The sequence below is a fragment of the Buteo buteo genome, chromosome 3 (assembly GCF_964188355.1).
Source record: "Buteo buteo chromosome 3, bButBut1.hap1.1, whole genome shotgun sequence".
Classification (NCBI taxonomy): Eukaryota; Metazoa; Chordata; class Aves; order Accipitriformes; family Accipitridae; genus Buteo; species Buteo buteo.
The window spans coordinates 23,044,421-23,071,981 of NC_134173.1; the positions used below are offsets into that span (position 1 = coordinate 23,044,421).

At 36.7% G+C, this 27,561-nt stretch overlaps 1 protein-coding gene across 3 annotated transcripts in view; it reads right to left on the reverse strand.

Moving 5' to 3' along the window:
• Nucleotides 1–3,708: 3,708 nt before the first annotated feature.
• The window catches only part of SMCHD1 (structural maintenance of chromosomes flexible hinge domain containing 1), a 92,269-nt gene continuing 68,416 nt past the window's right edge, over nt 3,709–27,561 (reverse strand). For 2 of the 3 annotated variants that reach the window (XM_075023082.1, XM_075023083.1), the window contains 16 exons: nt 25,500–25,615; nt 24,982–25,043; nt 21,770–21,857; nt 21,224–21,355; nt 19,828–19,977; nt 15,666–15,792; nt 15,382–15,501; nt 13,914–13,999; nt 12,742–12,864; nt 12,282–12,472; nt 11,352–11,461; nt 9,963–10,033; nt 8,115–8,286; nt 5,950–6,108; nt 5,108–5,228; nt 3,709–4,121 (listed from right to left, as the gene is read on the reverse strand). In XM_075023082.1, coding sequence (XP_074879183.1) covers nt 4,016–4,121; nt 5,108–5,228; nt 5,950–6,108; nt 8,115–8,286; nt 9,963–10,033; nt 11,352–11,461; nt 12,282–12,472; nt 12,742–12,864; nt 13,914–13,999; nt 15,382–15,501; nt 15,666–15,792; nt 19,828–19,977; nt 21,224–21,355; nt 21,770–21,857; nt 24,982–25,043; nt 25,500–25,615 — 1,934 coding nt within the window. In that variant the 3' untranslated portion in view covers nt 3,709–4,015. Of the gene's footprint in view, nt 4,122–5,107; nt 5,229–5,949; nt 6,109–8,114; nt 8,287–9,962; nt 10,034–11,351; nt 11,462–12,281; nt 12,473–12,741; nt 12,865–13,913; nt 14,000–15,381; nt 15,502–15,665; nt 15,793–19,827; nt 19,978–21,223; nt 21,356–21,769; nt 21,858–24,981; nt 25,044–25,499; nt 25,616–27,561 lie in introns of those variants that run through there. The other variant, XR_012649758.1, reaches the window with a different exon arrangement.

Genomic DNA, 27,561 nt, shown 5'->3' on the forward strand with positions numbered 1-27,561 from the left:
TGTTTCACTTCCCCCTCTCCCCCAGCTGAACTACTGGATCCCAGTTATCTAGAAACACGCAGCAAAAGGGATGGAGGAATAACTGCAAAATGCACCTGTAGACACTGCATCCTTGAAAAAACATATTGCAGCAAGTAACTTACATGTCTTCCTATTGTGAGCAATTGACAGTATGGACCATTCATCAATGTTGACTGCAAATCTCTTGACCAGCTTAGTTGAAATGTCATTCAGAATAGCAATATAAACCTAGCTTCATCAAATATGCACCTACTTTGGAGGCTTCAGAGCAAAACATCCAGTAATTACACTGCTCAAGTCTCACAGGGTGTCTCAATGGACATTTGGAATGGGTGCATTTTTCATCCAGGCTACTGATGTAGTGATAGTATAGCATCATCCTGCAGCGGTTCTCTGCCTCGCTTACTGCTCTGCCTTCCTTTTGCTCCCCGTGGGCATCATCCTTTCCTACTTCCCTCTCACTGCTCTTTCCCTGAACTGGAGCCCTGGTGGACAATGGGACTCGGAGAGGCCCTGGAGGCGGCAGAAGGAAGTCACAGATGAGATACATGTGGCTAGAGAAGTACTGGAGAAGATGGTGATACTGGGATGGTAGAGTTGTGGAGCCAGGGCTCCCGATGGTGGGGCTGTAACACCACAGCAGTGTGGTTTGGAAAGGAAGGACTTGTCACTGACCAACATCACTGGGTTACATGGGGTATCACCCCTCACCTGACACAGGCAGTCTCTGCATCCCTGCTTGCTAGAGGAAGAGCAGAAAGCACGAAGTACACACTAGCCTAGGGGAAGCAGAGCTTAAGCACCAAGTCAAGCTATGGTCCTTTAGAGGTGGGTGAAGGAAAAAAAAAAAGCCTTGCCATTGATGTTTTCTCCTCTGCTGAAGGGAGGGAGACTGGGAAGAAGGTAAGTACAGTTGCTGACACAAGCCCAGGCACAGGACTTACTTTAGGTTTCCTCTTGATAGACTTTTGCCAGAGGTTCCCTGTCCTACCAGAGAACTCAGCAGCTTACACCATAGAGGTGTGGCCCCCTGTCTTTCCTTGTTGACGTGACAGGTGCTCTAATTTCCATCTTCGCTGATGAGCCCAGCATACAACACGATGATATTGGGGTCTGATGGGGCCGGGAGAAATAAAAGCCGCAAGCTGGTGAAAGGGCAAGTCTCAGGTCTTTCGATGAGGGAAATCTTGTCTACCTTCTGAGTGGGAAAACTGCTGTGGGGGGTACAGGGCCCGCTGTGTAGAGTGGGGTCACCTGGCACAGCACTGGGCCTCCTACTCAGCTTCCTGACAGCATGCAGCGATAGGCCCACTGCAGACACCACCTCACACTGGGACAGTGGCACCATGCCAGTGTCTCTGGGGGTCTCTGCTGGAAAAAAAGGAAGAAGGTGAAGTCCTGTCTCCCTGGGCTGGGAGAGGTGCCCGCGGCCAAGAGAGAACCCAGGGGATTCCCAGCCAGCCCTGCTCTGCGGCTGCTGCCACTGGCTGCAGTACAGTGAGGGTCTGACCTGGTGTGCCTGCAGCCCACTCCTCCATCCCATCACCACCCAGCTCCTCTCCCCACAGTGCAGCAGTGGGCAGCAGCCTTTCCCCACCCGGAGCTGCTTCCAGCCTCCATCAGAAACCAGCTCCTTGTTCCCATGAGCTGGCCCAGGCCCCAGCCAGAACCGCTCCCTCTCACTTTTCCTGCACTGCTCTACACCAGCCCCTCATGAAATCAGTGAGACAACATACACACCCTAGTTTTTAGTCCCTAGTTTGCTCTGTAACAGAGTAAAGAATGGGTAAACTAAAAAAACAACTGACACTTACCTTCAGAGCTTGGATGTTTTGTCAGGACCAAATCAGCTGTCCTAAACAGCTATGCAAAGCAGTAACTTGGACTGTAATCACCTGCAACCCCTCTGCTGAAAAATCCTGAAAATTCCCTGGTGAAATTTCCCGAAATCTCTGATAGCTATTGCACAACTCTGGAAATCATCCTTAATTTCCTGTTTGCTTCTTCCAGCAGGGAGATACATCACATGACACTGGTAGTGCCTACACTGACCACTGAAGGCAAGAGATGAATTTCAAAAGGAAACATTTCTGCTGGAATAGGTATTTAAACAAACAAGATTCAAGGCCATCCAGAGGTTGGAGGTTGAGGCTAGACAGATGTCAGAATTAAAATAAATGCATTTAAAAGAAGTACTGAGTAACTTGGTGCAGTGGGACAATTTCTTAGGTGGCAAACCCCATTATGGCTGCCTGGTTCAAGTCTTGATGTCTAAACTTAGAGCTGAAAAAAAGGAAAAAGGGCTGAGGCAGGGCTAGCATAGTTTTTGGCTGGTGTTACATGTTGTACTTGAATGTATTTATTTTCTTTAAGAATAGGACAAATTGATGTCTAAAGTAATTTAGACTATCTTTAAGACATGAGGTTATGAAGAGCCTTCTACCACAGAAAGCACTGCTTAATTTCTCCTTAATTTGGAGAAATTTAGTTTTATTAGAAATGTCATAGAGATGTGCACCAGTGATCAGCATTCCGAAACTTCTAGCAGGATGCCATGAAACTTCTGTCAGGATGCCAGCATGTCTTTTTAAGTTTAAAGTCCCTTTTCAGAAAAGCCGTATATAAAATGCATGTTGCTGAGTGCATATAAATCAGCAGATTTGATAGCAACTTTCACTCCAAAGCAGAAATTCTTTGAGGCTGGTGTGAACCAACATGTCCACATCCTTGAACCCCTTCTCCTGCTATGTTCTTTATTTACATAGCTTCAACTAATATTTTTATACTGCCTCAAGTTTAGCTTTCTACTCTTGCCCTATCTTTTTCATCCAGTCAATCGTATTTCCAGCTGCTCACTCTCATCCTGGCTGAAATTGTATCTTTAATCATGCCTGGTCCTCTTCTGCCCTGCACATTACTAAAATCCTTCTGATGCAGATCGCTAGAGGTAACCTTTGACTCTCCCTTCTTTTTTTTTTTTCTCATTTACCTGTTGACTACTTTCTCTAGCATTTTAAGACTCTGTTTCATAAACCATGGAAAACTTAATTTTCTTTAGGTATTTATGAAGCCAACAGAATGTTTTTGTTTGTTTGTTTTTTAAAGCTGGAGACAGCCTTATAAAGTAAAATTCTGTCCAGGTATCTACAGCTTCCCAACACGATTTTCTTATGTTCAGCTTAAGTCTCCATTTCCAACTCTTAAACTGCATACACACACAGTTTTTTATGAGGGTTGTGGTAATACAGATGCTGAAAAGTGGTCAGTACAATATTGTATCTCATTTGCACCCATGAAGTATCCCTACTCACCACTCTCCCAATCCATAAAATAGCCTCCTAGTAAACCTGTTACACTTTTCATACTCACAAGCTACTACTTTGTTTTTTCCACTGGCACTGTCTGAAGGAGATATGAATTCCCACATCAACACCTTGGACACAGCCTTAGATACTGACTTCTTGTTAACTGTCTAAAGGCTCTACAAACGGCTGTGGTTAGATCTCAGTATATCACTGCTCAAACCCTCCCTTTTAAATTGATACTACCTCAACAGCTCATACATCCAAAAAGAGCAGTCCAGAAAGTTCTCTTCCCCAAGACAGCCTGGGATGCTTTTAAAATTAAAATCTCATTTTATGGCACAATCTATTGACTTAATTATAACAATCAATTATATTGGCAGTGCTTTGTACTGAAGCAGTTTTATTGAAAAGATTGAATTTTTTCATAAATAAAAAAGGATATACTTTAAACTTTTTTCACACATGAACATAAAAACTCTGAAAGCTTTTAGAAATGAAAATTAACTATACAAAAATTAGGCTATCAATGTTAAATACTTAAATTTTTGTTACTACTAACTGAAATACATTTATATCTTCTATCAGTATAAAAATCTTCATAGTAATGGGTAATACAACATGAATATTTCCTTTAACTGAATGTATTCACATTTTCAATACATAGCTATTTTCAGCAAGTCTCATCAGTCTTATGCCTTTCTCTTTCGTGGAGTCCCATTAAGTTCTGAAGGGGATATTTGCAGCAGTTGCTGTTGCTGCTGCTTCTTTGTGGGAGAGGAGATCCATTCTTCTGAGCTAAACAAAAACATACCACAGTAGCTTATAAACCAAGCCTTTTTTTCTATATATATGTATTATATATGTCTTTTTTATTTATATATATATTTGATATAATTGATGCAAAAGCACAGAGCTCCCACTAGTATAAATATTATAAACTCCATATTTGTGCACAGCTTCTAATTCCTGTAATTATTTTGTTAAAATAAGGAATAGCATCAGGCTAATATTAGACAGTTTGAATGCATGTGGATAAGAAAATTAAAATAACAACAAATATAAACAGACATAGTAATACAGTGAAAACTCATTCTGAGATTTAGAGAACACAACTGAATAAGATTTAAATAATCTCAAAAATATGACCATAGTTCAGCAAAGACAATGATGCACTCATGAGGAGAGAGACAAGAAATGGAAAAGTCAGTTCCATGTCATTTTAAAGATACAGACTTACAGATTTCCCTGATTTTCTTTTAGAGGTGTGTACAAATGCTCATTAGCCACTGAGGCAATGTAGAAGTAGATACACAGGTAGAGAGGTAACTGTGTTAAATACTTTACCACCGGTTCACCTCAGACAGTTACTTAGAAAAAGTTATGTAAGAATAATTCTTTCTCTGTTCATCTGCCCAGTATTTGACATTGAACCTTAAAAGACTTGACAGACCAAGCCATCTCAAATATTTCTGGGGTGTAGCAGAGCTGAATATACCCGAAAATATGGGGAACATGAATGCACAAAGATGCCAACCAATCAGTTCAGAAAGAGAAACAGAATTAGAATTAGCAAGCATATCTTTATATCAAGCTTAAATAACAGCAGAAACTTTAAATAAAAGTTACCTTGAAAAACAGCCTTATGCAAACTCTACTCATTGTTAGTTATTGTATCCAAATACAAATTAAAAAAAAATAATCTCCCATGTAAAAAACCAAACTAGTTTTTGCTTTGAATTCAGGATATGGGAAAGTAGTGACTAGATTCAGAATAGACTTACCTATACAATTTTTTTACTGTTTCTCTTCGCATTCTTTTGGGAGGGATGGGGGTATCAGACATATCTAACATATGATGTGGCTGAAGTAATGATTCAGTGACTTTATCTGATGGAGTCATACCTATGAAAAAGTTGCAAGTAAGAACAAATTTAAACAAATACTAATCCTACTGGTTATAAATGGGCCCTGTAACAGTAGTGTTAAACCTTTGAAGTAAGGCTTTAGACATGCCATAAATTTTACAGTTATCTTATGTCTGAAACTGAGTTCAAAGATGACAGGTAAAAACATTTGCTTTACTTATAGTTGTCACAGAGTAAATGTTGTTTTTTTAAATATATTTTGAAATATTATAAATTATTTGTTATTGACATAAAAAACCTTTTCTAACTAAGAAATACTATCCTTGCAGGATTAGGGGTGTTTCTTTTTATAGTACAATGTTTTGATTGTGTTTCCTTAGCAAAAGCAATTCAGCTCTTTACTATGCAGTCATTTCAGAAAGAATGTCAATGTTCTCTACCACTGGGCCAGCCAGACTAATAGTTATATAATCCCGTATTAGTGAGAACATAGTTTCATGTTCACAAGACACTAACTGACCACATTTTTATTATCTGAACACATTACAGGGCACTGCTGGTCTAGACAATATCCACAGCACATACTACATACAGTTTTTCTATTCCTTCCCTAAAATGAGACATCTCTAAGCTCTTAATTAACTTTAACAATCTTCCTTCATAGTTTGAACCTGTTAGTTTGTAAGAGTAGAATACATCTGGATGCAGTTAACAGTTGTTCTCCTTTAGGACACCAAAAATATAATACAATAACCTACCCAATTTTTGCTCTATTAGCTTGAGGCTTTTCTCTTGTTCGGCAAGTTCCTGTTTTTTCTTCTGCATTTCTGGAGTGTTAAGTGACTGCAAATGTAAATCAAGGTCCTTATTCACATTTTCAAGTTTCACCACTGCTGCACGGTATTGCTGAAGAAGGTCTAATTGAAGAGTAAAATAATAAAACACAAAACAGTAAGTAAGTGGTCATTTTGATTTAGAAGGCTACCAAATACAATCCAGACAATGTATAAGATTCACAAGAAAATATATCTTTCAAAAGCACTACTTAAAAAAAACCCACTCAAATTTATAGTGGACCAGTGGCTGTTCTTAAAATGACTGTAAAGACAGACTGAAAAAAAATAATCACACCCAATATTTTGATTCCTCTTTTCTTTTTCAGCCCATATCTTAGATCACAGTAAATTACCAGTGAACCCTGAAAATGATGTGGCAAACAGGTATTTCTTTACGTATCTTGTCACTTGTGTGCTCCAGACTGAATTCTCTAACTTTGATGCCATTAAGTGTGCTTGTAGTATGTTTTGCTTTTAGTGCTGCAAAGCTGAAGCTTGTATTATTGACTTGAATTCTAGTCCACCTTGTGGAACAAGAGAACATTTACTGAGTTTCACTTTGTCCCACCTACAGAAATTTAAACAAGGAGACAGCAGTAGACTCAGGTAAACAAGGGTGTATTTTGCTGACAAACTTTGTTCCTCTTAACATATGAGACAAAGAATTTTTCTTTGTCCAGGCATTGAATAAATATGTCAAGGAATGAAGAAAAGGTTCATGCATGTTAGCCCAGGCTCATTCGTTTTACTTTGTGGTGAATATGAGGAAGCTTGCACAAAGCTTAATTGAACACTAAATTACCTTACATTTGCCACAGGGCGAAAGCATTCACACAGATAGTTACTGCAGACTGACAAAAGGCACTGTAAATTCTTAGTACGGTTTATTTTACATTGTCAGTGTAATCACAGTTTAAGTAGCTGCTTTCCTTTTATGCTACAAACATAGTAGAAGAGCAAGTCAGAACTAACGTTAAGGCTGAAATTCAGTTCAAAACAAATCTTGCATAAAGAGGTGCTGTCCTTTATATGGAATTTCACTACTATTTTTCTTAAATGTCTAGTAACTATCCAAGCGAAATTAAAACATGCCCAATTTACCATGATTGTTCCTGTACTAAATTATAGACAATTCCAATTTAATTCACATTGGGTAATAATTGAGTTCAACAATTGAAAATGTGGTGATAGAAAAATATAGTGTGCTAAACCCAGCATATTTCAGTCTGTAGCTGAAATGCTTACTACGTTTTTCCTACATGTAATATATTTTTACTGAAATGCCTAGGAAAGATCTTTTTACTCTTTTTTTCTCCCTCAACTGGTCAATGTTAAGTAGTTTGCTCATATATAAGGCTACTCCAATAAGTACATGTGTTCTCTCTATCATTCCCCCGCCCCCTTTCCACTGCACATTTCTAGGTATAATGTTATGGAAAAACTTCATGTCCTTTCTTTTGAAAACTAAGTATTTAAGAACAATCTTATTTGTGAATAAGACACTTCAATGTTTTACAAGTCAGTCAGGTCAGCTGTTACGTGTCAGAAGGTGCCATCTTTTAACTTAATTTATAACCTTTATTCTGAAAGGAAGAATCCAAGCACGTAATGAAATATAAGTGATCCTGCAGGAAATATAAGGCATCTTCTTATTATGGAAATAATGTAGATGTTGTGCATAACTGATGAGAACAGGAATTTTTCTATCACTGCTTCATAGAGCTTACTTGCACAGTAAGACATTCTAAATTGGTGTACTGATGTATGCTGTTTCTGAAGGAAGACGACCTGAAACGTGTTTTTCAAGGATGCCTGCTGTTTGAATGATTACTACTGCTTATACTCTTGCTTTAATAAGACTAAGAAAAAGGGGGAATATCTCATGATTATTATTTTTGCTTTCAGGAAATTTAATAGCTATCAGCTTTTAAGAAAATTCATAAATAGGACATTGTACAGGCCATATTTCTTAAAATAATTTTATGCTAAATTGAAGTTTTCCTTTTTATATTACATAAAAGAATAACAAACATAGGCAAGCAATATATTTTTGGAAGTTTTGTATTTTCATGACTTCATTAACCCACCTATCTGTCCAGAGTAAGTAGAGTAAAGTTTTGGCATAGGTGCTCCAAATACCATTCCTCTGAGTTTGTCCATTGGAGGAGCTTTATTCTGAAGGCCTCCAAATTTTCCATTGCTGCGAATCCTGTCTCCTTCCCTAGTCAGCAAAGTAGGGCAATGTGTAATTTTTACAACCTACACAGGTATAAAAAGTGATACTAAATTAGTAACTCCAGGGAAAATCTAAGTTTTTAGCAATGCTGTTGTGAAGCTTTGTGTTTTTCAACTATGATACAGCTTGTTCTCTAATGAGAACTTATTTACATTTCATGACTTCTGCTTACAAGTAATAGAATGCATATATTAAACAGTACTGTTGATAATTATGAAGACTAGATTTTTTGGAGGTTTTTGTGTCCTCAGATTTTAACAGAACTCTGGAGGCAGAATTTAGATCTATACTGGGAAAAAGATAATTATCAACATACACTATGAAGTAATGGCAATAAAAATCAGTGTTGATAAAAAATGTGAGCACTTATTCAATTAGTTCATGAAGATGGCTTTATTTTTTTTTTTGAAATGCACAAGATTTAAAGCATCTAAATTCCAAGGGATTTATTTCTTATAACATATTCAATAAAACTTCCAGAAAGTTGATAAAATTTACATGTGGTGAGTGACTGGAAAAAAATGGGGTGACAGACTAACCAAGTGAAATGACCCAGACCTCATTTTGAGAAATGACCACATATACAAACTCCTTTTCCTGAACAGACACAGATGGTCAGTCTCCTGACACTGATTAACAACCAAGACCTGACTCTCCTGCCTCTTCTGTTAGATTTTTCAGTAAAAAATATATACTTTTTGATGAAAGAAGCACACACAGTCTTCACAGTTGAAAATGGTAGCTATTTGTTCACTTGATGGACACCGAAGCGGTTATAACACATGATGAAAATTAAAATATTTACATCAATCATCTGTTTTTTACTATGAGTATATCCATATTTCTGAGACACTCTGGAAACATTCAGGACAGGCTTTGTTCCCAGGTTACCAGCTAGTGGTAGCCATTAAAAAGGGAATGGAATCATAGAGCAAAAGAGCTGGTCAGGCCCAGAGCATAGAGCAGGAAATCCATGCTGTGCCGACTCTGAAAGAATGAAACAGGCAGCCAATTTTAGATGCCACCAGAGGTTCCTTATTAACTTGTTGTTCTCTTAAGAACAACCCTGCAGTACAATTTCTTATATTTCTGGAGAGGGGAAGAAAAAAAAAAAGAAAAAAAAGAATGCCCGGCCCCAAGAGCTTAATATTTAATCATACAGTTCTACATTCTTATGCTGAATCATTATTTCAATTCTAGCAAACTCATAAGCTGAAACAGAAAGTGCCCAGTGTCAGGACTTCCTCAGAGACTCTTGCCTGCCAAAATGTGTCCCATTAAACCTAAATAAAATGGGTCAGAAAAAGGTCTAGTAAGTTTCACATCAAGACTTTAGTAGTTTTAGTGGATCTGAAATTTCATCATGTGCCTCACACTCCTGTGTTTTATTATACATACTGGGACTAGGAAAGTACTGAAGAACTTGCATTTAACACTAACAGCAAAATTAAAAATGTTTATCTTTAAAAACATGGTCCCATGCTTCATGGCAACATTCACATGGAATTTGTTGAATGAAGTCAGTGCCAATAATAAAGATTTCATTCACTGTTAAGTGCATCAAGACCTACAGACAGTAAGCACATTTACAGCTAATGCAGCATTAAACTTAGCAATCGTTCTAAGTTTGTAATGTATTAAATATGTAGCTATGCAAAATATTTGTTTTAAAAAAATATCAAGAATAATTGAAACATACCTCTTTTCTGTAATGGTTGGCAGCATCCAAGTTATCTATAATGATAGTGTCACCCAAGAGCATCCCAAACACTGAAAAATATAATTTTTTGAACCATGAAATTTCTCCACAACAAAATAACTTGAATTTTGAAAAATCAATTCTGAGGCATCATTATTACAGCTTTTCAGATAAGTGCAAGGGAAATAGCATGTGCATGATCTTTTTTCAATGAAATTTTATTCTGAGATTGAGATAAATATGCAATCTTCTGTTTTCATCTAAGACTTCATAAAGAAAAAAATTTACTATGTTTAATTGCCTTATGGCATTATTGACTGTTTTTTCCACCAAAGTACTCTCTTGATATCTTACATGCACATTTATGAAGAAACACATAATAAAATCCCAAGTTTTAGGAAATTATATAAATGATAATTTTAAGTCCTCCTTGAATTGTGTTCTTAGTTTCTTAATGTTTCTTAATATTCAGTGTGTTATCAAAGAAAAAAAACATTCACAGGCTGATGATCCAACTGAGTTTAAGACTCTTCTTCTGCTAATAAAAGACTGTTCTATACAAAGTCTAACTTGATGTAGCCTTGCATGAGGTATGTCAAGCAATGTGGTTTTCAAATTCCCCCAAGGGACACTAAGAAGAATTTATAGTTAAAGTCTTTTACAATATCAAACTTTCTGAAAATAAAGTGGATTAAAAATTGTTTTTTATTAACAGTAGAGAGGATTATTTCAATACTGGGAAGTTGTGAAGTAAAATAAAAAACTTATTGAACTAATTACAGATCCCAACTCTCCATATAAAGGAGTAGGTCTACTTAATTTAAGAAAAAGAGTGTAGGAAAAGGTAGGTACTGCTAAGTTGTTAGAAAGAGTGAGAGGATGATGGTTCCCTAAACTGCAATATACATAAAAATTGAAAGCTTATTCTCACTGTAACTATTTAAGCATAACATACATAGTCATGTACAGTTTGGTCTCAGTGTACATTAATCTACACATTACAGTGGACTGGAAAAAACAGCCTAACAAAAGCAGGAACATATGCAATATGAAAATATAAAACCAGTATCACGATTGTCAGTTTCTGCTTACATGAGCTTGGGAGTAAGATAATGCTGCAGCAATTTAAAAAAGAAAAAACCTCTAGTATATACAGTAGAGAAAATAAAAATAAAACAACTAGCAGAAGACAGTGGTCATTGCTGAAATTTTCACAACTCTTCTTTGCTAATGTCATCATCTTTTTACCAGCAGACCTCATGAGGAATCTACACTGCTATTTGTAAATGTCTCAAGGAAGATTACTGAATGGATTATGGTTTGTGATGTTTCTGTATTTCATTTATTAAAAAGAAAGAAGTTACGAACAATTTCTTTAATATCATTTACCTGTTTGACAATGCTCTACATTATCTGGAAATGCTAACAGATCTCTGGCAAATACAGGATTTCCAATAGGTCTGAAGAAGATTTTTCCATTTCTTAAGTGAGGCAAAGGCCTAGTTAAAGAAAGGGAAGAGTGAGGGAGAAGAAAAGAAGAGAAAAAAGTAATTTGTCCTTATTTCATTATTGCTTCTGAGAATCTAGTCAGAAATGTCAAAATGAATTGAATGCATCTTAACACTTCCACATTAGGTGCTAAGTGATCCCAACATTATCTGAAATCCCAGTTATATTAAAGATGCTTTGTTGAAACACTTATTTGTAATAAGACATATATCCAACAAGTTCATATGACTGATTTTACGGACAAGTTTTAATACACTATTTTATAAAAACTGAGATTTTTGACCTTATAAATACATCTGCACACGATATGTTTTCTAAAAGTCATTCTTTATGATATTAGCAGTCATCTTTATAAGCAAATTATTTTCAGGCACAGAATTATTATATTTTCATTTATCTTCCAGGAAACCAAACCAGCAGAATGACATTCTATTACTACAGATGATTTTAAGGAATGTACTTTGGAATTCAATTTTTAAAAAAAGTTAGAATTTGATTTGAAGGACTAGAATTATTTAAAAAAAGTTCCTGTTCTAGAAAACATGTAGGAATGAAGGAAAAAAAAAAGAGATTTGTCTTCTCTTTTTAACAGAAACACACTATTAAATAAAGAACAAAGCACAGCAGTTAAAGATACAAGGCTATTATTTCAGCTAACATTTCAAGTGACATTACTGTTGCTGTAATTATGATGCCAGAAATTTTATGCTTTGAATCTTTAATAGGAGTAAAGTTTAAAATACAAATTAGAAAAAAAAAGTTGAAGAAGTATTTAATACAAATGCAGAAATTTCTTTGTTTTTTCTCTACCTGTTCCAATCAGGGAGTGTCTTCTTGTAAATAGAATCAAGGGGTAACACTTGTTGTCGACCTTGAGTTTCATCAAAAATAGAACGAGCAGCTTCAGTAGTCAGTGTGACTACACAGTCCATGTCGCTTGCCAAATGCCAAGAGATAACTTTTGCTGCTTCATTATCCTCAATTTGAGCTAAATGTGCAATCTGTACCACAGAAGTTAGAATAGTCAAAATAGAAGCCAAGACCACCTCTCCTTTTCATACTAATTACAATCATCCTGCAGCTTCAACCAGACATTTAATTCCCCTGTTGATGGCTCTGTTAGAAGAGCTGGTCATCTGATGGGTTGAGAATGCTATCTTTTTTTTAATACTCCTCAAAAATTATTTGCATATTCAGTTGACTAATTTTCCATCACTACCACTTCCTGGAACCAACAAAACTCATTTGAAGGCTCTGAGAGAAAACTCACCTTGCCTAAAATATCCTGGTTGCCTTTTGGATAGTTTGGGAGGGTACAAGTTCGTCTTGGCTGTTTCATTACTCTTTCTTGATCCAACATCTTTTGTTTTATAAGAGAATCCACATACTGAAGCTGAGAATTAAAATTTAAAGTTAGCAAGCATGCACCATTGGGCTGAGCTGCAGAAGTAGTTACTTTATCTGCTGTCAGTCAAGTTCCTAATAAAAAACATTCAATAATCTGAAACAGACTCTTAATATATAGGGGACCACTGCATATAATCTCAGAGGAGAGCAAAAGGACGCACACTGCAGTTGTGACTATGAACTTTTTTATTACTACTTTTTTCTTTTAAAGACTTCAGGAAGCTTTTCACAAAGAGCTACTGGAGCTTTATTAGAGCCAAAACTGAAGAAAATTTAAATCAGCAGGAAGAGACGACCACGAATGTACAAAAAGAAACCATTTTACAAAGGGACTATATCCAGCCCTGAAAAATTCAGCCAGCAGGGGGAACCTGGGTATCATGATTGCAGAATGTGTATAATTTAATTCTATTGATTTGTGATTAATGACTGTAACACTTGTTTTTATTTGATCTAAAGATAACTGATTGTTTACATATTTTTTTTTTCAAAATGTTAGTAGTTTGAAAACTGTCCCTTGAGTTTCTTTAAGATATAATTGGATCTTTATGGGAAATTAGTGATGGGGTACATTGCCCTGAATCTTTCAAACTTCTTTTTACATCAGCTTTGGCAGTAACATATGAAATTCTCTAATTCTCTGAAAAGAAGTATTTTCCTTTGGTCTACTTATGCCAGAATACATCCATTGTATATTGATCAGCCTGCAAAAACCAATTATGAAAACTAGCAGTACCAGTAACACAACTGGTAACCTTAGCAGAAAGGCAAAACCAAGATCAGGATATAAATGAGACGTTTTTCTTATTCCTCTAGCAGTTTCTTTAAGAGACAGTCATATTGGTAGAGCAGTAAAATTTAAGTTTGGTATTGATCCACAAATTTTCCTCATGGTTTAAACTTTCAGGGTTTTGGTAACAGGTGCTTGTGTATATACCAGTGTGATTCAATAATGTTATATAATGATATCAATTTCATATTAAGATCAGATTTATTTTTAAGATGTTATGGAGTTTAGTAAGAAATAAGCCATACTGTGTTTGTCTGTGGTAATTCAATTTGGTGTTTTCTCAGTTCGTTCTTCAGGTGAGTTTCTCTTGTTTCAGCTTCTTTAACCTGACCTGAAACCAATAAAATCAACAAAGAGTAAGGAAATATTAGAAAGCAATGGAACACTTCTTACAGAATTTCTTACAGCTTTTCAGAATTATGCCACACACAGCTGATCCTATCTACTTCTTAATTTCAGCACAGAATATCAGAATTTGTCCACAAAGATCTTGTGATTTGTCCAGCTTCTAAGCAACTTCAGCAGCTGCCATCTCCTTCAGCTTCAGGAAGCAATGGGGCCAGTTCTTAGATCAGTCTGAGGATGTAAGCTCTTTTCATCCTCAATTGTCTTTCCAAATGGTTCTCTAACAGGTGAAATGGCAAGAAGGAAGGGAGGAGTAGTAGCTAGCACTACCCTCTTTTGTCTCTTATATGGGACACCACTTTCTGGACAACTCTCATATCTGAACTGAAGCAATTTTGGGAAAAAAAAAATTAAACAGATGAGTTGCTTTCTACTCTATTCAAACAGGTTTATATTTGGAAATGTTATTGAAGCATGAAGTATAATGTTGTGCTCTAACTTACTCTAGAGATGTGCAAAAATCTGCAAATAGGAAACAAAACTTTTTGCCTTTCACACCGGAATTCAGGAATTTGCATGCATAATGACAACATGCAGTAAGCAAGTAACAGAGTCATAGCCTTGTACTAAAATTACAAGAAACAGCACCATCTTCTAATTCCAGCATGCTTTATTTACATTTAGTGATTACTTAAAATAAAAATTCAAAATGCATCTATTAAAACAAACCTTCTGATCAACAGATAGGATGATTCAAACAAAAAAATAATGCAAAGAAAACATTTCCTTCATCTCTCCCATTCCCATAAATCACTGCCCTCACAATGCTCTGCTGTTTTAGACTTTATAAAGGATTACATTTGCTGAAGAACATAAACAATTAATAGCTACACAATACTTTTGAATAATGTATATAGGGTCAAATGTGGGGCAAAAAAGTAACATTTTGAAAATGTAAGACTAACGTTTTGAAAGAGGTTTATCTATAGTTCATTCCCTAAAATTGTTTTTAGGCAATTGTTGAATTTCCAGATGGATGAGCGTTCACACATCCATTGCAAAGATGGGAGTACAAGGCAGTCATGGAAAAACTGAATCAGACCACCAGCTTCAGTGTTTTATTCCTCCTTTTGACCCATTCTGATATAAGATGTTCTACCTCAAATCAAGACCCTTTACAAGTAGGTCTGTCTAAATAACTAGATGCTTCCCTGCTAATGCAAAGATATACTCCCGTCTGCTCCCCTCTAATTACTGCATCTCATGATTTCGGTACCAATTTTTCTCCCCCTCTATATTCTCAAAAGTAAAAAAAAGGAAAAAAATCTAATTCACAGGAAATTTATTTACATATTTGATTGAACTTACATTTAATTTCAGTTACAAGCTGATTAGTAGTATCAAACCAATTTCTGTAAACACCTATGGACTGAGATAATTGGTCTCTCTCCCTTGTAAGGGTTGCCATCTGTTGCTGCTTCTTGAAATCTATAGAAATAAATATTTTTAGAAGAAAATACAGTAACATACTTAGTTGGTTGAAACATCAGCAAAAATCTATTAAGCTATTACACAGTTCTGAAGAAGTATTACGGACCTAAAAATAGTTGGTTCTAAGTAAAAGCAAGCATTTTAGAGTAATTGAAACATACCATTGTAAAACATAAATGACAGACAGTATGGTTCCAAAGGTTTTTTCAAAGCTGGCAGATCTGGCTCAAATACAAGAATATATTCAGTGCTATCTCTTCCAGGGCTGTTTTCAGCCAGCACTAGATTCTAATAAAACAAACAAACAAACATACCTAAGTTTATGTTCACACTTGAGGTAACACACAAAATAAAATAAACATTCTTCAAATACTAAAACTCTTAAGTTACCTAACACATGATGTCTATACAATATCACTACAGTTTTAAGTATTGGCTTGGAAATGCCTTTTATACCTAATAAACAGAAGTAAAATACAAAGATTTAGCAGTAACTATTTTATTATTTAAGAATTAAGATTGTCATTTTACCTGTTTAAAAAGTCTTATTATTTTTGGCTATGTATTCTATTTCAGAGACATATGCTCAGAAAAAATATTCTCTGCACTGTCCCATAAGCAAGATTTCCTCGCATTTACCTCATTCAGCATGTGAACAAATGCAAATGGAACATTGAAAACAAAGACCCAATGCATAAGCACGGAGAAGGAAAAAGAAACTATTCCCATTGCTGAGTTAAAGTTACTGCTGTTACCATGGAATTAGACAGCAGGTCCCAAATGAATGAACAATACATGTCCAAACACTAACATGAGCATCCCATTTCTTATCAATTCCTTATTGAAAAGACAAACTAAATCCTTCACCTTTCTTTACAAACACAGGAAATATTATAAAACCATAAAGAATGGTAAACAGAAATAAAATTAGTATAGGTAATATCTAAATGTGCTGTTACTTTGGGAAAGGTATCATGCATAAAATGAATAATGCTTATAATAAAACTCATACTGTTTCCACCTTTAACATGTAGAAATTGCTACTCAACTGGCCAAATCAAGAGAGGTGGCTGCGGCCTAAAAGAAGAGATAGATATATAACCTTCAAAGATAGTCTTCATGGCTTTCAAAAATATTGTAGCTACATATTTAATCAGGAGAAGTAGTCTGTAGTGGAAATATCTTTTCCTTAGAAAATTTATACTAATAAAAATCTAAACATTTTTCTTCGTTAAACAAGTTTAGTATTCTTGAACCTCAGTGTAAGGGTAAACACATCAGATTATCAGCTTCATTAAACTGATGCTAACTGAACATAATTATATTTATAAACAAGATGGAACAATTTCAAGATACTTGAAAAAACACTAGTGTATCCCCTCCCCTTCCCATTATTAGTCTTCATATGAAAAGTACATTGCATCACAACCAACAAATCCTTGCCACATGAGTTTTGTGAGTTGTCTAAAGTCAGAGAACTCAGTATAAACTAGACAACTGAAAAATGCCTGAAGAGGGGAAGAGATACGGGATTCACTTAAATGGAATTACTCCTGATGGAAGACTAGGGAGCACAAGTTACTGTCAAAAGCAGTAGGATCTCATCAGATCACAGTAATGAGAAAGCAGAACGCCCCCCCCAAAGAAACCAGGAATATATATGTAGAAAGAAAAAGCATGTGTTTACAAAAAAAAAAAATCCAAAACAAGACAAACAAAAAAACCCCCAAACATCCTACCCACCCACACCCCCCCCCCCATTACATAGGTTGTTAGCTTAGTCACTGAAGCAATACTGGAGTATTTAGGTTACAATGTCTCAATGGCAGGTTACTAGTACTTGGAGGTAAAAAACCAGTTATTTCTGCATCGGTGAGGAGTCTGAGAAATTATTCAGTAATTTTATCTGAACTGTCAGAGTCCACTCTATGGGGTTATTATTCCCCTCAACAGTATGAACTTTTAAACATCTGTTCAAATTTCTATACCATAGGTGTAAATGCCAGATCTGTGGAGAAAAGTGCTATGTTATTAGACCAGTGGCTATACCGGTCTTTTTCCCACCCTACCTACCCAAGAAAAATGTGTTCACAAACCAATTAATTCATTACTCCTGAAACATGCTTGCACAACAAGAGAAACTCAGAGTACACCATAAATCAATTAATGTATTAATTTTATCTGACACCTGTTTTTCATACATATTTTGTCACTTTTCCTTACAGATCAGAGCAGACCAGCGTTTGTCAGATTGTTCAGTGAAAAATGTTTGCCCACATTAATTGGAGGTTTCCATCCTTGACTGTTATTGACAGAGAATTTATTTATGCTGTGTCATTAAGTTTCATCTATGTAGTTCCATAAAAGCAGCTGATGTACTGAATAAAATCTATTATGAAGAAGTTTGTATGTAGGTTCTGTAGATTTTAGTGATTCTACTGGGGTTTTATTGTGGTGACTTCCAAAATGTATTGGGAGATTTTGTATTTGTTGCTAAGGCAGTGTCTGCCTCCACCTGGCACAGACTGAAGCTGGTCTGCTGGGAAGCTGCTTCCAATGAACGAGTTAGAAAAGGTGGCTGAAAAAATTTCTTTAAAAAGTTGGATCGTCCTTCAGTACACCTTCTAACTGTTTGAAGATTTCCACAGACTTCAGGCTGGTAAAACATGTGACAAACAGAGGAACCAAGTGAAGTGGGGGTATACTTTTGCTCTGCAATTCTTATATGATACTTAAGCAACTTAAAAAAAAAAAACATGTATATATACACCTATTTCACCACATGAATAGTCCTGTTGACTGAAGTTCTCTGTAGACTTTTAAGAGAGAGACCGTGACCGTTCCACTCAGAGGAAATGTGTGGGTCTAGACTCAGCTGTTTTTTTGGGTGTATTTTGAACAGTTTCTGGTTTTGTGCATGTGCATGTTTTAACTTGTGTCTTTTACATTATATTTTGTAACAACTATTACAAATGGAACTCACAGGTTTTAATAATTCAATCTGTATTTGTTGAAGAAAAAGTGACAGTGATGACATGACTACAATATGCAGTACTTTCAGAGGTATGCATGATGCTACAGCCAGAGATTCAAACTGAATTAAGGCAAGCATTTTTGACAGTCAAGGGCACTAATGACTGAAATAAAGCATAAAGAGAAGTGGTAGTTTTATCTTTACTTCTTCAAAGGAGGATAGGGTGCCTTTTTGCAAAGTACATATAAACCCAGTTAGCTTGACATAATGTAAAGAGAATCTGGCAAAATCTAATTTTATATATATATATATATGAAGAGGTCAGACTAAATGATCTTAAGATATTACAGCCAGTTAGCATTATAAATAAAAATGCAAAACGCCACTAATATTAAAAGTTTAACTACAAATTGCTGAAGTTTTATTTACATGTGAAATTCAAATGAAGAAAAGACTTATCCTGGATCCCCCTATATGTCTCAGTCCCTAACTGAATGTACTTGTAAACCTCCTGTGCTGGTTTTGGCTGGGGTAGAGTTAATTTTCTTCAGAGCAGCTAGTTTGGGGCTGTGTTTTGGATTTGTGCTGAAAACAGTGTTGGTAATTCAGGGATGTTTTAGTTACTGCTGAGCAGTGCTGACACAGAGTCAAGGCCTTTTCTGCTTGTCACCCCAACCCCACAAGCAAGTAGGGTGGGAGTGCACAAGCAGTTGGGAGGGGACACAGCTGGGACAGCTGACCCCAACTGACCAAAGGTATACTACAGACTGTATGATGTCAGGCTCAGCGTATAAAGCTGGGGGAAGAAGAAGGAAGGGGGGGGACGTTCAGAGTGATGGCGTTTGTTTTCCCAAGTAACTGTTACATGTGATGAGGCCCTGCTTTCCTGGAGATGGCAGAACACCTGCCTGCTGATGGGAAGTGGTGAATGAATTCCTTATTTTGCCTTGCTTGCGTGCATGGCTTTTGCTTTACCTATTAAACTGTCTTTATCTCAGCCCATGAGTTTTCTCACTTTTAACCCTCCTGAGTCTCTCCCCCATTCCACTGTGAGGGAGGTGAGTGAGCGGCTGCATGGTGCTTGGTTGCCTGCTGGGGTTAACCACGACACCTCCCTTGCTTGGCAAAGATAAACAGTTTAAAGAATGTCCTTCCTTCAGGTTTTCTGAAAATCAGCAACCGAACAGAGAAAAACTAATTTATCTACTTATCTGTAAGCAAAGACTAAAATATATGCTAAACCTCCACAAAACACAATGAGGTGCAAGATCAACTTTGAAACTGTAGGAAAACAGGCCTCATTAGATGCATTGCTCACAGAGCTAACTGCGTGTTTCAGTCACACTTACAATTTCAGCTGATCCTCTGTCAAATGGAAACTCAATTGTACTGACTTTCCCCTGAAACTGTGGGATCTCTGTGTCATCTTCACTGGGGCTTTTAATTTTTGCTATTATTCTGCCAACTAGATCAATTCCAGTGCGGTTATTGTATTCATCCTGTAAGTAAAAAAGACAAAGTTAGTTTGGAACATGAACTGAAATAAGTAATCCATTTATATACTGCTTTGGGGTTACATGGCAAGGTGCTGGCAGTGGGGGGGGCTGCAGGGGCAGCCTCTGTGAGGAGAGGCCAGGGCTGCCCCATGCTGAACACAGCCGGTGCCAGCCGGCTCCAACCAATGCACCGCAGGGCACGGCTAAGCCCCTAAGCCAAAATGGTGGTTCCTCTGGGAAAATATATTTAAGAAAGGGCAAAAATGCATAGAGGAGAAGAAGGGGGGAAAAAAAAGTGATACAGCAGAGGGAACACCAAGGTGAGAGAAGGAGGAGGGGGGGAGGTGCACCTCCAGGCACCAGAGTAGATTCCCCTGCAGCCGGTAGGGGGACCACAGTAGAGCAGGTATTTCCCTGCAGCCCATGAAGGACCACGGTGGAGCAGATATTCACACGGCAGCCTGTGGAGGACCCCACACTAGAGCAGGTGGGTATTTCCTGAAGGACTGCAGCCTGTGGAGAGGGCTCACACTGGAGCACTTCATGAAGGACTGCAGCCCATGGAGGGACCCACAGTAGAGCAGGGAAACTGTGAGGAGGAAGGAGCGGCAGAGAGGAGCTGTTATGAACTGACCGTGACCCCCATTCCCCAGCTCCCTGCATTGCTCAGGGAAGAGTAGAGGAGTCCAGAGCAAACTTGAGCCTGGGAAAGGGTGGGGAAGAAGGTGTTGCTTTACTTTTTTTGTTTCTCACTACTCAAATCTATCTTAATTGGCAATAAATTAAATTAATTTTCCACAAGTTGAGTCTGTTTTGCCCATGGCAGTAACTGGCACGTGATCTCCCTGTATCCCTGTGAACTTTCAAAGTTCAGGAAACCTTATTTTTTGTAATACAAGATTTCTCAAAGAAACTATCTCCTGGAAGAAAAATCATGGAGCAAAACATCTGCTGTATATATAAGTGTTTTCCCACTAGAATCTATTCTTGAAACATTTTTTTCCTGTGGCAACAAGAAGTGGGTTTCAATTGAGATGCCTGGCAGCAAGGACTGCAGGTTTCAGTTTTGGTCATCTGTATGTAAATAAAACAAGATGCACCTGTCATATACTGGAAATCACTGACTTACATCTTTTTTGTGAAGTTAATCTGCAAAGAGATAGCAGCAATACCTTACAGAAAAATTCAACATATTTTTAGCAGTCTTATATATTTTCCTAATTAAGATTTTGTATTAAAGCATAGTTACCATTACATGGAGGTATAAATCCTTGACCAGTGTACGGCTAGTAAGAGTTCGAACATTGGAAACTGCTGGCGTAGCTGGTAAAGAATCAGGTAACAAGCGTACAGGGTCATTAGGTACAACTTCAACTATAATCTAGCAGAAAAAGGAGGAAGAATAAAATAAAACAAAACAAAATAAAGACTGATATAATTCACTGCAATTCACCTGCACACATGGGTTGCTCAAAAAATACTGGAACAAATGCATATGAAATATACTGACAATCTTGAAATAAATTAGCATGATCACAAAACAGTTCTACTAGGTTGCAAATTATGCAGCTCTGTTATTCCACAAAATTTCTGCTTAGTTGTAAAAGCTAGTGAAAACATATTTTGATAATCAACAGTTTGAAATCAGTAACTATCAAAAATAAAAATCAATTTTTTTGCAAAGCTTGGAAGTGAAAGTATTTGCATTCTGAATCTACAAAGTATTGTAATATTTCTCCCAGATGATTCTGTATTATATGTTCTTGGCTACATATAATTAATTATAGATTCAAACCTGGTCACTGCTGAGCATATTTGTCTTATCCATTGCAAAGGTAAACTGGATACTGTAAGTGCCCACTCTCTCTGGAACCACTTTATCCCTAAATAAATCAAGAACAAAAACCAAGCAAAAGCGAGTCAATATTGAAGTGACAAGTATGTAAGTATGCAAGCAATTCAAATTCTGAGTACTCCTCCAAACTAGTTAGAAAGTCCTGTTAAGGCACAATGTATTTTAGTACTCCTCCATAACACTCCTCCTTCAGCAAGAATGCCATGAAAGCTTCTCAAGAACTAGAGTAAGGCTTCTGGAAGCTTGGATAAGGAAAGTCTCCTTCAAGGGTTTGTCTCTACTAGCTGACAGGAAGTTTGTCATGGTCCTATTATTCAGAAATCTGCAAGTCTACCTCACTGCACTTCCCATTTAATGAATTTTCACAAAGCTACTGAGACAGAGCATAGAGATGTTTAGATCTGCAAAACCAAAAAATTCTCTCAAAATTTAATCATTTGGCTTGAACTTACATAAGATCTGAGTAGCTAATTCCATCTCTTACTCATAAAGTGTACAAAGTTGGGCAATTTGGACCAGTGGACAAGGTTGAGTATAGTGAGAAAGAAAAGAGTTCTCATTCTACCTTACAGTGTTCCAGAGTGCAGACTACTGACAAAGAACCCCTAACATAAAAATATGAAAGGAAGACAGACGCCTGCATTTCTGCTGCTATAAACAGAACTTCACCTAGCAAGGAAGGCCACACAGCATCCAGAAGACCGCAGCAGTGTTTAACAAGGGACAGCAGTGACTTACAAATGCTCTAAACTTTTGAGGAGATGCAAACAGTCTCTAACCAAGATTGAGACATTTCTCTGAGAGGATGACTTGCAGTACTCTTGAATTGGTTAATGAGATTTTTGTTTTCAACATACAGCATTTTATCTATTCTGTCAATAATACTAAGCAATTTGTTTCCTCTTATTTTGTTTGGGAAGGAGTAAGATGCAAGATTCCCTGGAATGCTTAACTTGTAATAAACAAGATCCCAAAGCTTTACCTATTTCTGGAATGGGCCATGACTTTTCCTTATTGTATTTCATATAAAGAAGGAACAATTCTACCTTCTTTTCTGCACTTTATCTAGGTTTAAGATTGAAAGTAGCATCTGCCTTGTCAGGATGCATTAAAAAACTGAGTTGTAAATAATCTGCTAAGGATCTTGTGGCTGAGCACCATGTAGCCAGACATATGCTTTAGAAAAAGAAGAAATTGCACAGTTGCTATGGAAGTTGTAAGACTGTGTAATAGCATCCATGTTACTGATTTGGTGTTAAATAGATGAAAACCATCTGTGGCTGTGCCAAGGACAGGAAAACTTGAGAGAAACCAGGTGCTAGACAGTGATGCTACAGACACTGGTAGCAATGAGTAAATACGTACTTTCCTACAAGGGCTGTTAATGGGTAGTCTCGACCATCTGTTCTCTCAAATTTGTCAATAAGGTTGGGAGTTTTAATTCTGGACATTTGTGGACAACTAGTAAACTACAGGTACCAATGTCAAGATTTTAATAATTCCATATTCAACTCTATATAGGTTTTTATATCACACTGACCACCATAGTGCTTTTCACAGGAAAACATTTATTAGCATGACTACACATTGGCACATTCATTCTAGTTTTATTTTTCGGAGGTACAAATCATGATGCAGAGTGCCTTGTTCTGATAATGTTTTAGGAGTTCTTACGTTTTAACTACACCTATAACTAAGAATTTCTCAGAATGATCAAGGCCACAGAAATGTACCTCATACTTAGTGCAAGTCTGATTAGAACTTTTGCTTCTGGAGAAATTAATTCCATAACCTTGGACTACCCACACAGAAGGCTCTGCTCTGTTAGAAGCAAAATTGCACCCTTATTTGGGAGCCTTCTTTTGCTGTAGCTGCCAAACTCAGCCATAGAAGGCTTTGGAACCTCGAATGCCTTCAAGGTAAAGACAGATCTTGGTAATGATACAAAAAGCCATGCTTAAATAGCTTTCTGAATTAGTTGTAATCTCTTAAATGAAAAAGCCTTCATATACAAATACATTATGCTGCTGTGCACGATCTGAGAAGCTAAAAAGACTGAATAAAAAGGGTTCTATAAACTGCCTTCCCAGATAGGATAGTTTCTTGGCTGGCTGTGACAGAGGGACTTACAGATGGAGGTATGTTTGGATTGCATATCAAGCTGGGTCAGAACCCTGGATTTGAGCCTCAGCTCCCCAGGGAAAAAAGTGTTGAAGACTTAATGCTACATCAAGGTCTTGAAAGCACATAGATTTCCCAAGGATTACAAAATGGATGCCTAGCTTCCTGAACTCTTATGTGCCTCGAAATGGAGGAGAGCTACAGCTGAGAGGCAAGATAGGAAACTTTCTATCACCTCTTGAAATGCTGCCACTCAGATGCTGCTGGAATCTTGACATAGCTGAGCTGCAGCAGCCTCTGTTCCTCTAATGTAGGAACCAGATCAGCTGTGCAACAGTGGTATCTGCTGCGTTGAGGTGATCCTAAAGTCTACTTTCTAAAAGCAGAAGGGAAGTCTGTTCCTATGAGGCAAGAGCTTGAATCAACAGCCAGTACCACAACTATGTAACTGATCCCATAGCACGCCTGCCAAGAATAGATGTAGAAAGAATGTGGCAGTCAGGCATCAGCTTATGATGAGCTCTAGTTCTGCTGCCTGTCATCTAAGACACTACCTCTGAATAAGTAGCCCAAGGAAAGACCACTTAACTGACAGGGCCAAGGTCATGCTTCAGGATTAACACACAGCCACAGAAGGTATTAAATCAGAGATAAGTCCACTTTGTCTAGCCTGCAATTCTACAGCAGTTGAACGTAACATTGAAAGAATTAAGGAATGTTACCAGACAAGTGACAAGCAGATGATGTAGTCCCTTCACTGCTAGTATTTCTCACCATGTATTCTAATATATTATCTTAGACTCTCTTCTTCTCTACTCTCAGATTAAACAAATGTCAAATGTATCTAGGGAAGAATTCAATCCTCATGCTCATTGCATCTTGCTAATATCTTTTACCATTTTGTAGCACTCTATCATACTAATTCTATAACAGATTGTTATTATCAACACCTAAAACTCTTTTTTCTATTTCAAACTATGTATTTTGCACAGTAAGTTGCACCAGTAATTATAAAATAAATGCTGCTATACCTGAAGTAGAAGAAACCATCTTCTTTGTCATCCTTCACTTTACTACAGCTAAATGTTGTAACCTGAAAAGATGCAAAAAATTTAATGCAATACACTGAAAGTTGAAGTACCTTACTTGTAATATGCTATCAAGTCTTAATGATTTGCAGTTCTGATAGCATACAGTAATTCAGTGAGATCACCTATTATTTAGACGCTAGTTTCATATTCTTAATTCTTGGACTCTTGTCTTTGCAAAATTCAGAGTGGCAACTTTGAATAGTTTCCCTGCTATTAGTTAACTTCTGCAGAGCAGTAGCATTTTTGTCCCTACTATAGTCTTGACATTTGAACAGTCTGACAACTTGTAACAGGACAGATATTGATAAAAAAAATATGATTGATATGTAATACTTGTTATTTAAAATCTAGATCAGGATATTGATCTAAGTTAAACGAAGCAAAGTTTCTACTACAAATGTATTTGTCCTATGCTGGCATTTTGATACTCATTTTGAAAACGCATTTTGATGACTTACATCAACTGGTGTCCTAGTTCCACTGCTCTGTGCTTCCCACATTTTCATAGAAATCCGTGCTGGATTAATATTTTTAATAATGTTGTCATCTTCAGAAAGAACACTAACCATAAAATCTGTCGAATGAAAGACAACATTTTTTCATGATTTTTTTATTCAGAATTAAGATCAAACTCCATGAATTTCTGTGTCTCCCTCACACCTAGAGATAAAACACACAAAACCTACATCCCAAACAGAACCCAAACAGCAAAACTATTTAAAACCAGATACAGAAAACCTTCTTTCCCTAGCCCTGTAATTAGACCAGGTAACAATCCTTAGAAAAAAAACAAACCCCACCTACTTTATCCAATGACTGCTTTAAAAAAACCCCTCAAATTTCAAGTCTGCCTTTCCCTGATTATCATTCTTATCAAAATAGCAAGCCAGGCTTCTTCTTGCTCTCAGGTAAGAACAATCATTAGCTAGTTAAGTAGCTGATTCCTTCCTTCAAGGGCAGGAAATCCAGATCTCCCACTTCCTTCAATGGCTAAATGCTTTAGCCATTGAACTACTGGCTAGAAAGGTGCAGTAGTTGTAATGAGACTGTACCAACACCACTACCATTTCCCCCATCTATTAGCCACACATTGGAAAGAAATAGAATCTAAACTAGAATAAAGCTACCCTTCTAGTTGAAAATGTGAACTAAGCACTTTGACACTATGGTTACAGGGGGATTTCATTCATGTAATTGAAGCTGCACTGCTCAGGTAGAACTGAATTTTGCACTTTAAGGACTGCACTTTGATGCGCAGGAAAAATTCAGGCATGACTTCCTCCAAAATTACATTGCCTGCCCTCAGGTGTACCTGAATTCACCAGTAAATCCAATAATTAGGATGTTAATTAAATATGAGGTTGTTAATAAGGAATTCAATATCTAATTTTATATCAAAATCTAATGTCATATTTACTATGTTATCTCCTGAAGTCCACCTAAAGGCAAGGGAAAGACTGAAGTATAGGAAGGACAGTGTAAGTAACAGCTTCAAGAGCCTTTGGTTAAGGAACTTGCCAAAAGCTCTCTAAGAAACCAAGTACTCTATATCAGCAGGATCACTCATATTCACACAGTTGTCAACTCCTTCAAACACATTTGCAAGGCATCACTTGTCTGTACAAAAGTCATGTAGTTCCCGGCCTGCTCCCATTTCTACATCTACCCATGTACCGACTTAATTATATTCTTTATATTCCTTCCAACAGCTGCCCAGTACTGAAAACATATCTACTGATCAAAAGTTTCCTTTACCTCTCCTGAAACTTTTTGAAAACTGCATCAGATTTGCCACCTTAATTTATTCCTTTCAAATAAAGACCAAATTAAATAGGATTAGCATATCAGAGTTAGTAACTTAGCAATTTCATGCCTAAATTAATTTATAATTCTTAAGGTAATACCATTCAGTATATGAAATTTGTTAGTATTTACTTCATCAAATAGGTCTAAAAGTTATCTACTGAAGATTCTAATGTGATTTTTTAATTTTTTATTTTTTTTTTTTAAACCAAGGATGGGATCAAATGGAAAAAAAAAATAGTTTGGAAACTACCTTACTCTCCTTTACAGGTGCCACTGACAAAATACAGCAGGCTTCCCAAGTCTCACATGTTTTTTGTTTTTTAATTTCACTAAATCGTTACTGAATTCTTTTTTTGCCTTCCTTAATATGGTATTATATTGAAAGTGACAGAATCTAGTTGCTTTCTATTTAACTTCTTTAGATAGGACTTCAGCTTTCTGAAGAGTATCTTTGTATCATGGTTTCATAGTGCAAATGTGTTACTACAAATTAAACAGGGAAATCTTCTGGAAGAACAGCTAGTAAATTTGTGTACTTCACTGGCAAATTCAAAACCAGTATCTCCCATGGTTATCATAAACAAGACTTATTTCCCAAATTAATGGAATTAGTTGGTATAGGTCTCCTATTCATGCCAAAGTGTCCTTACAGGAAAAAGCAGAGGTTTCATATTCCGTTTTGCTTTTAGCAAAAGATGTTTCCTCATGGTCATA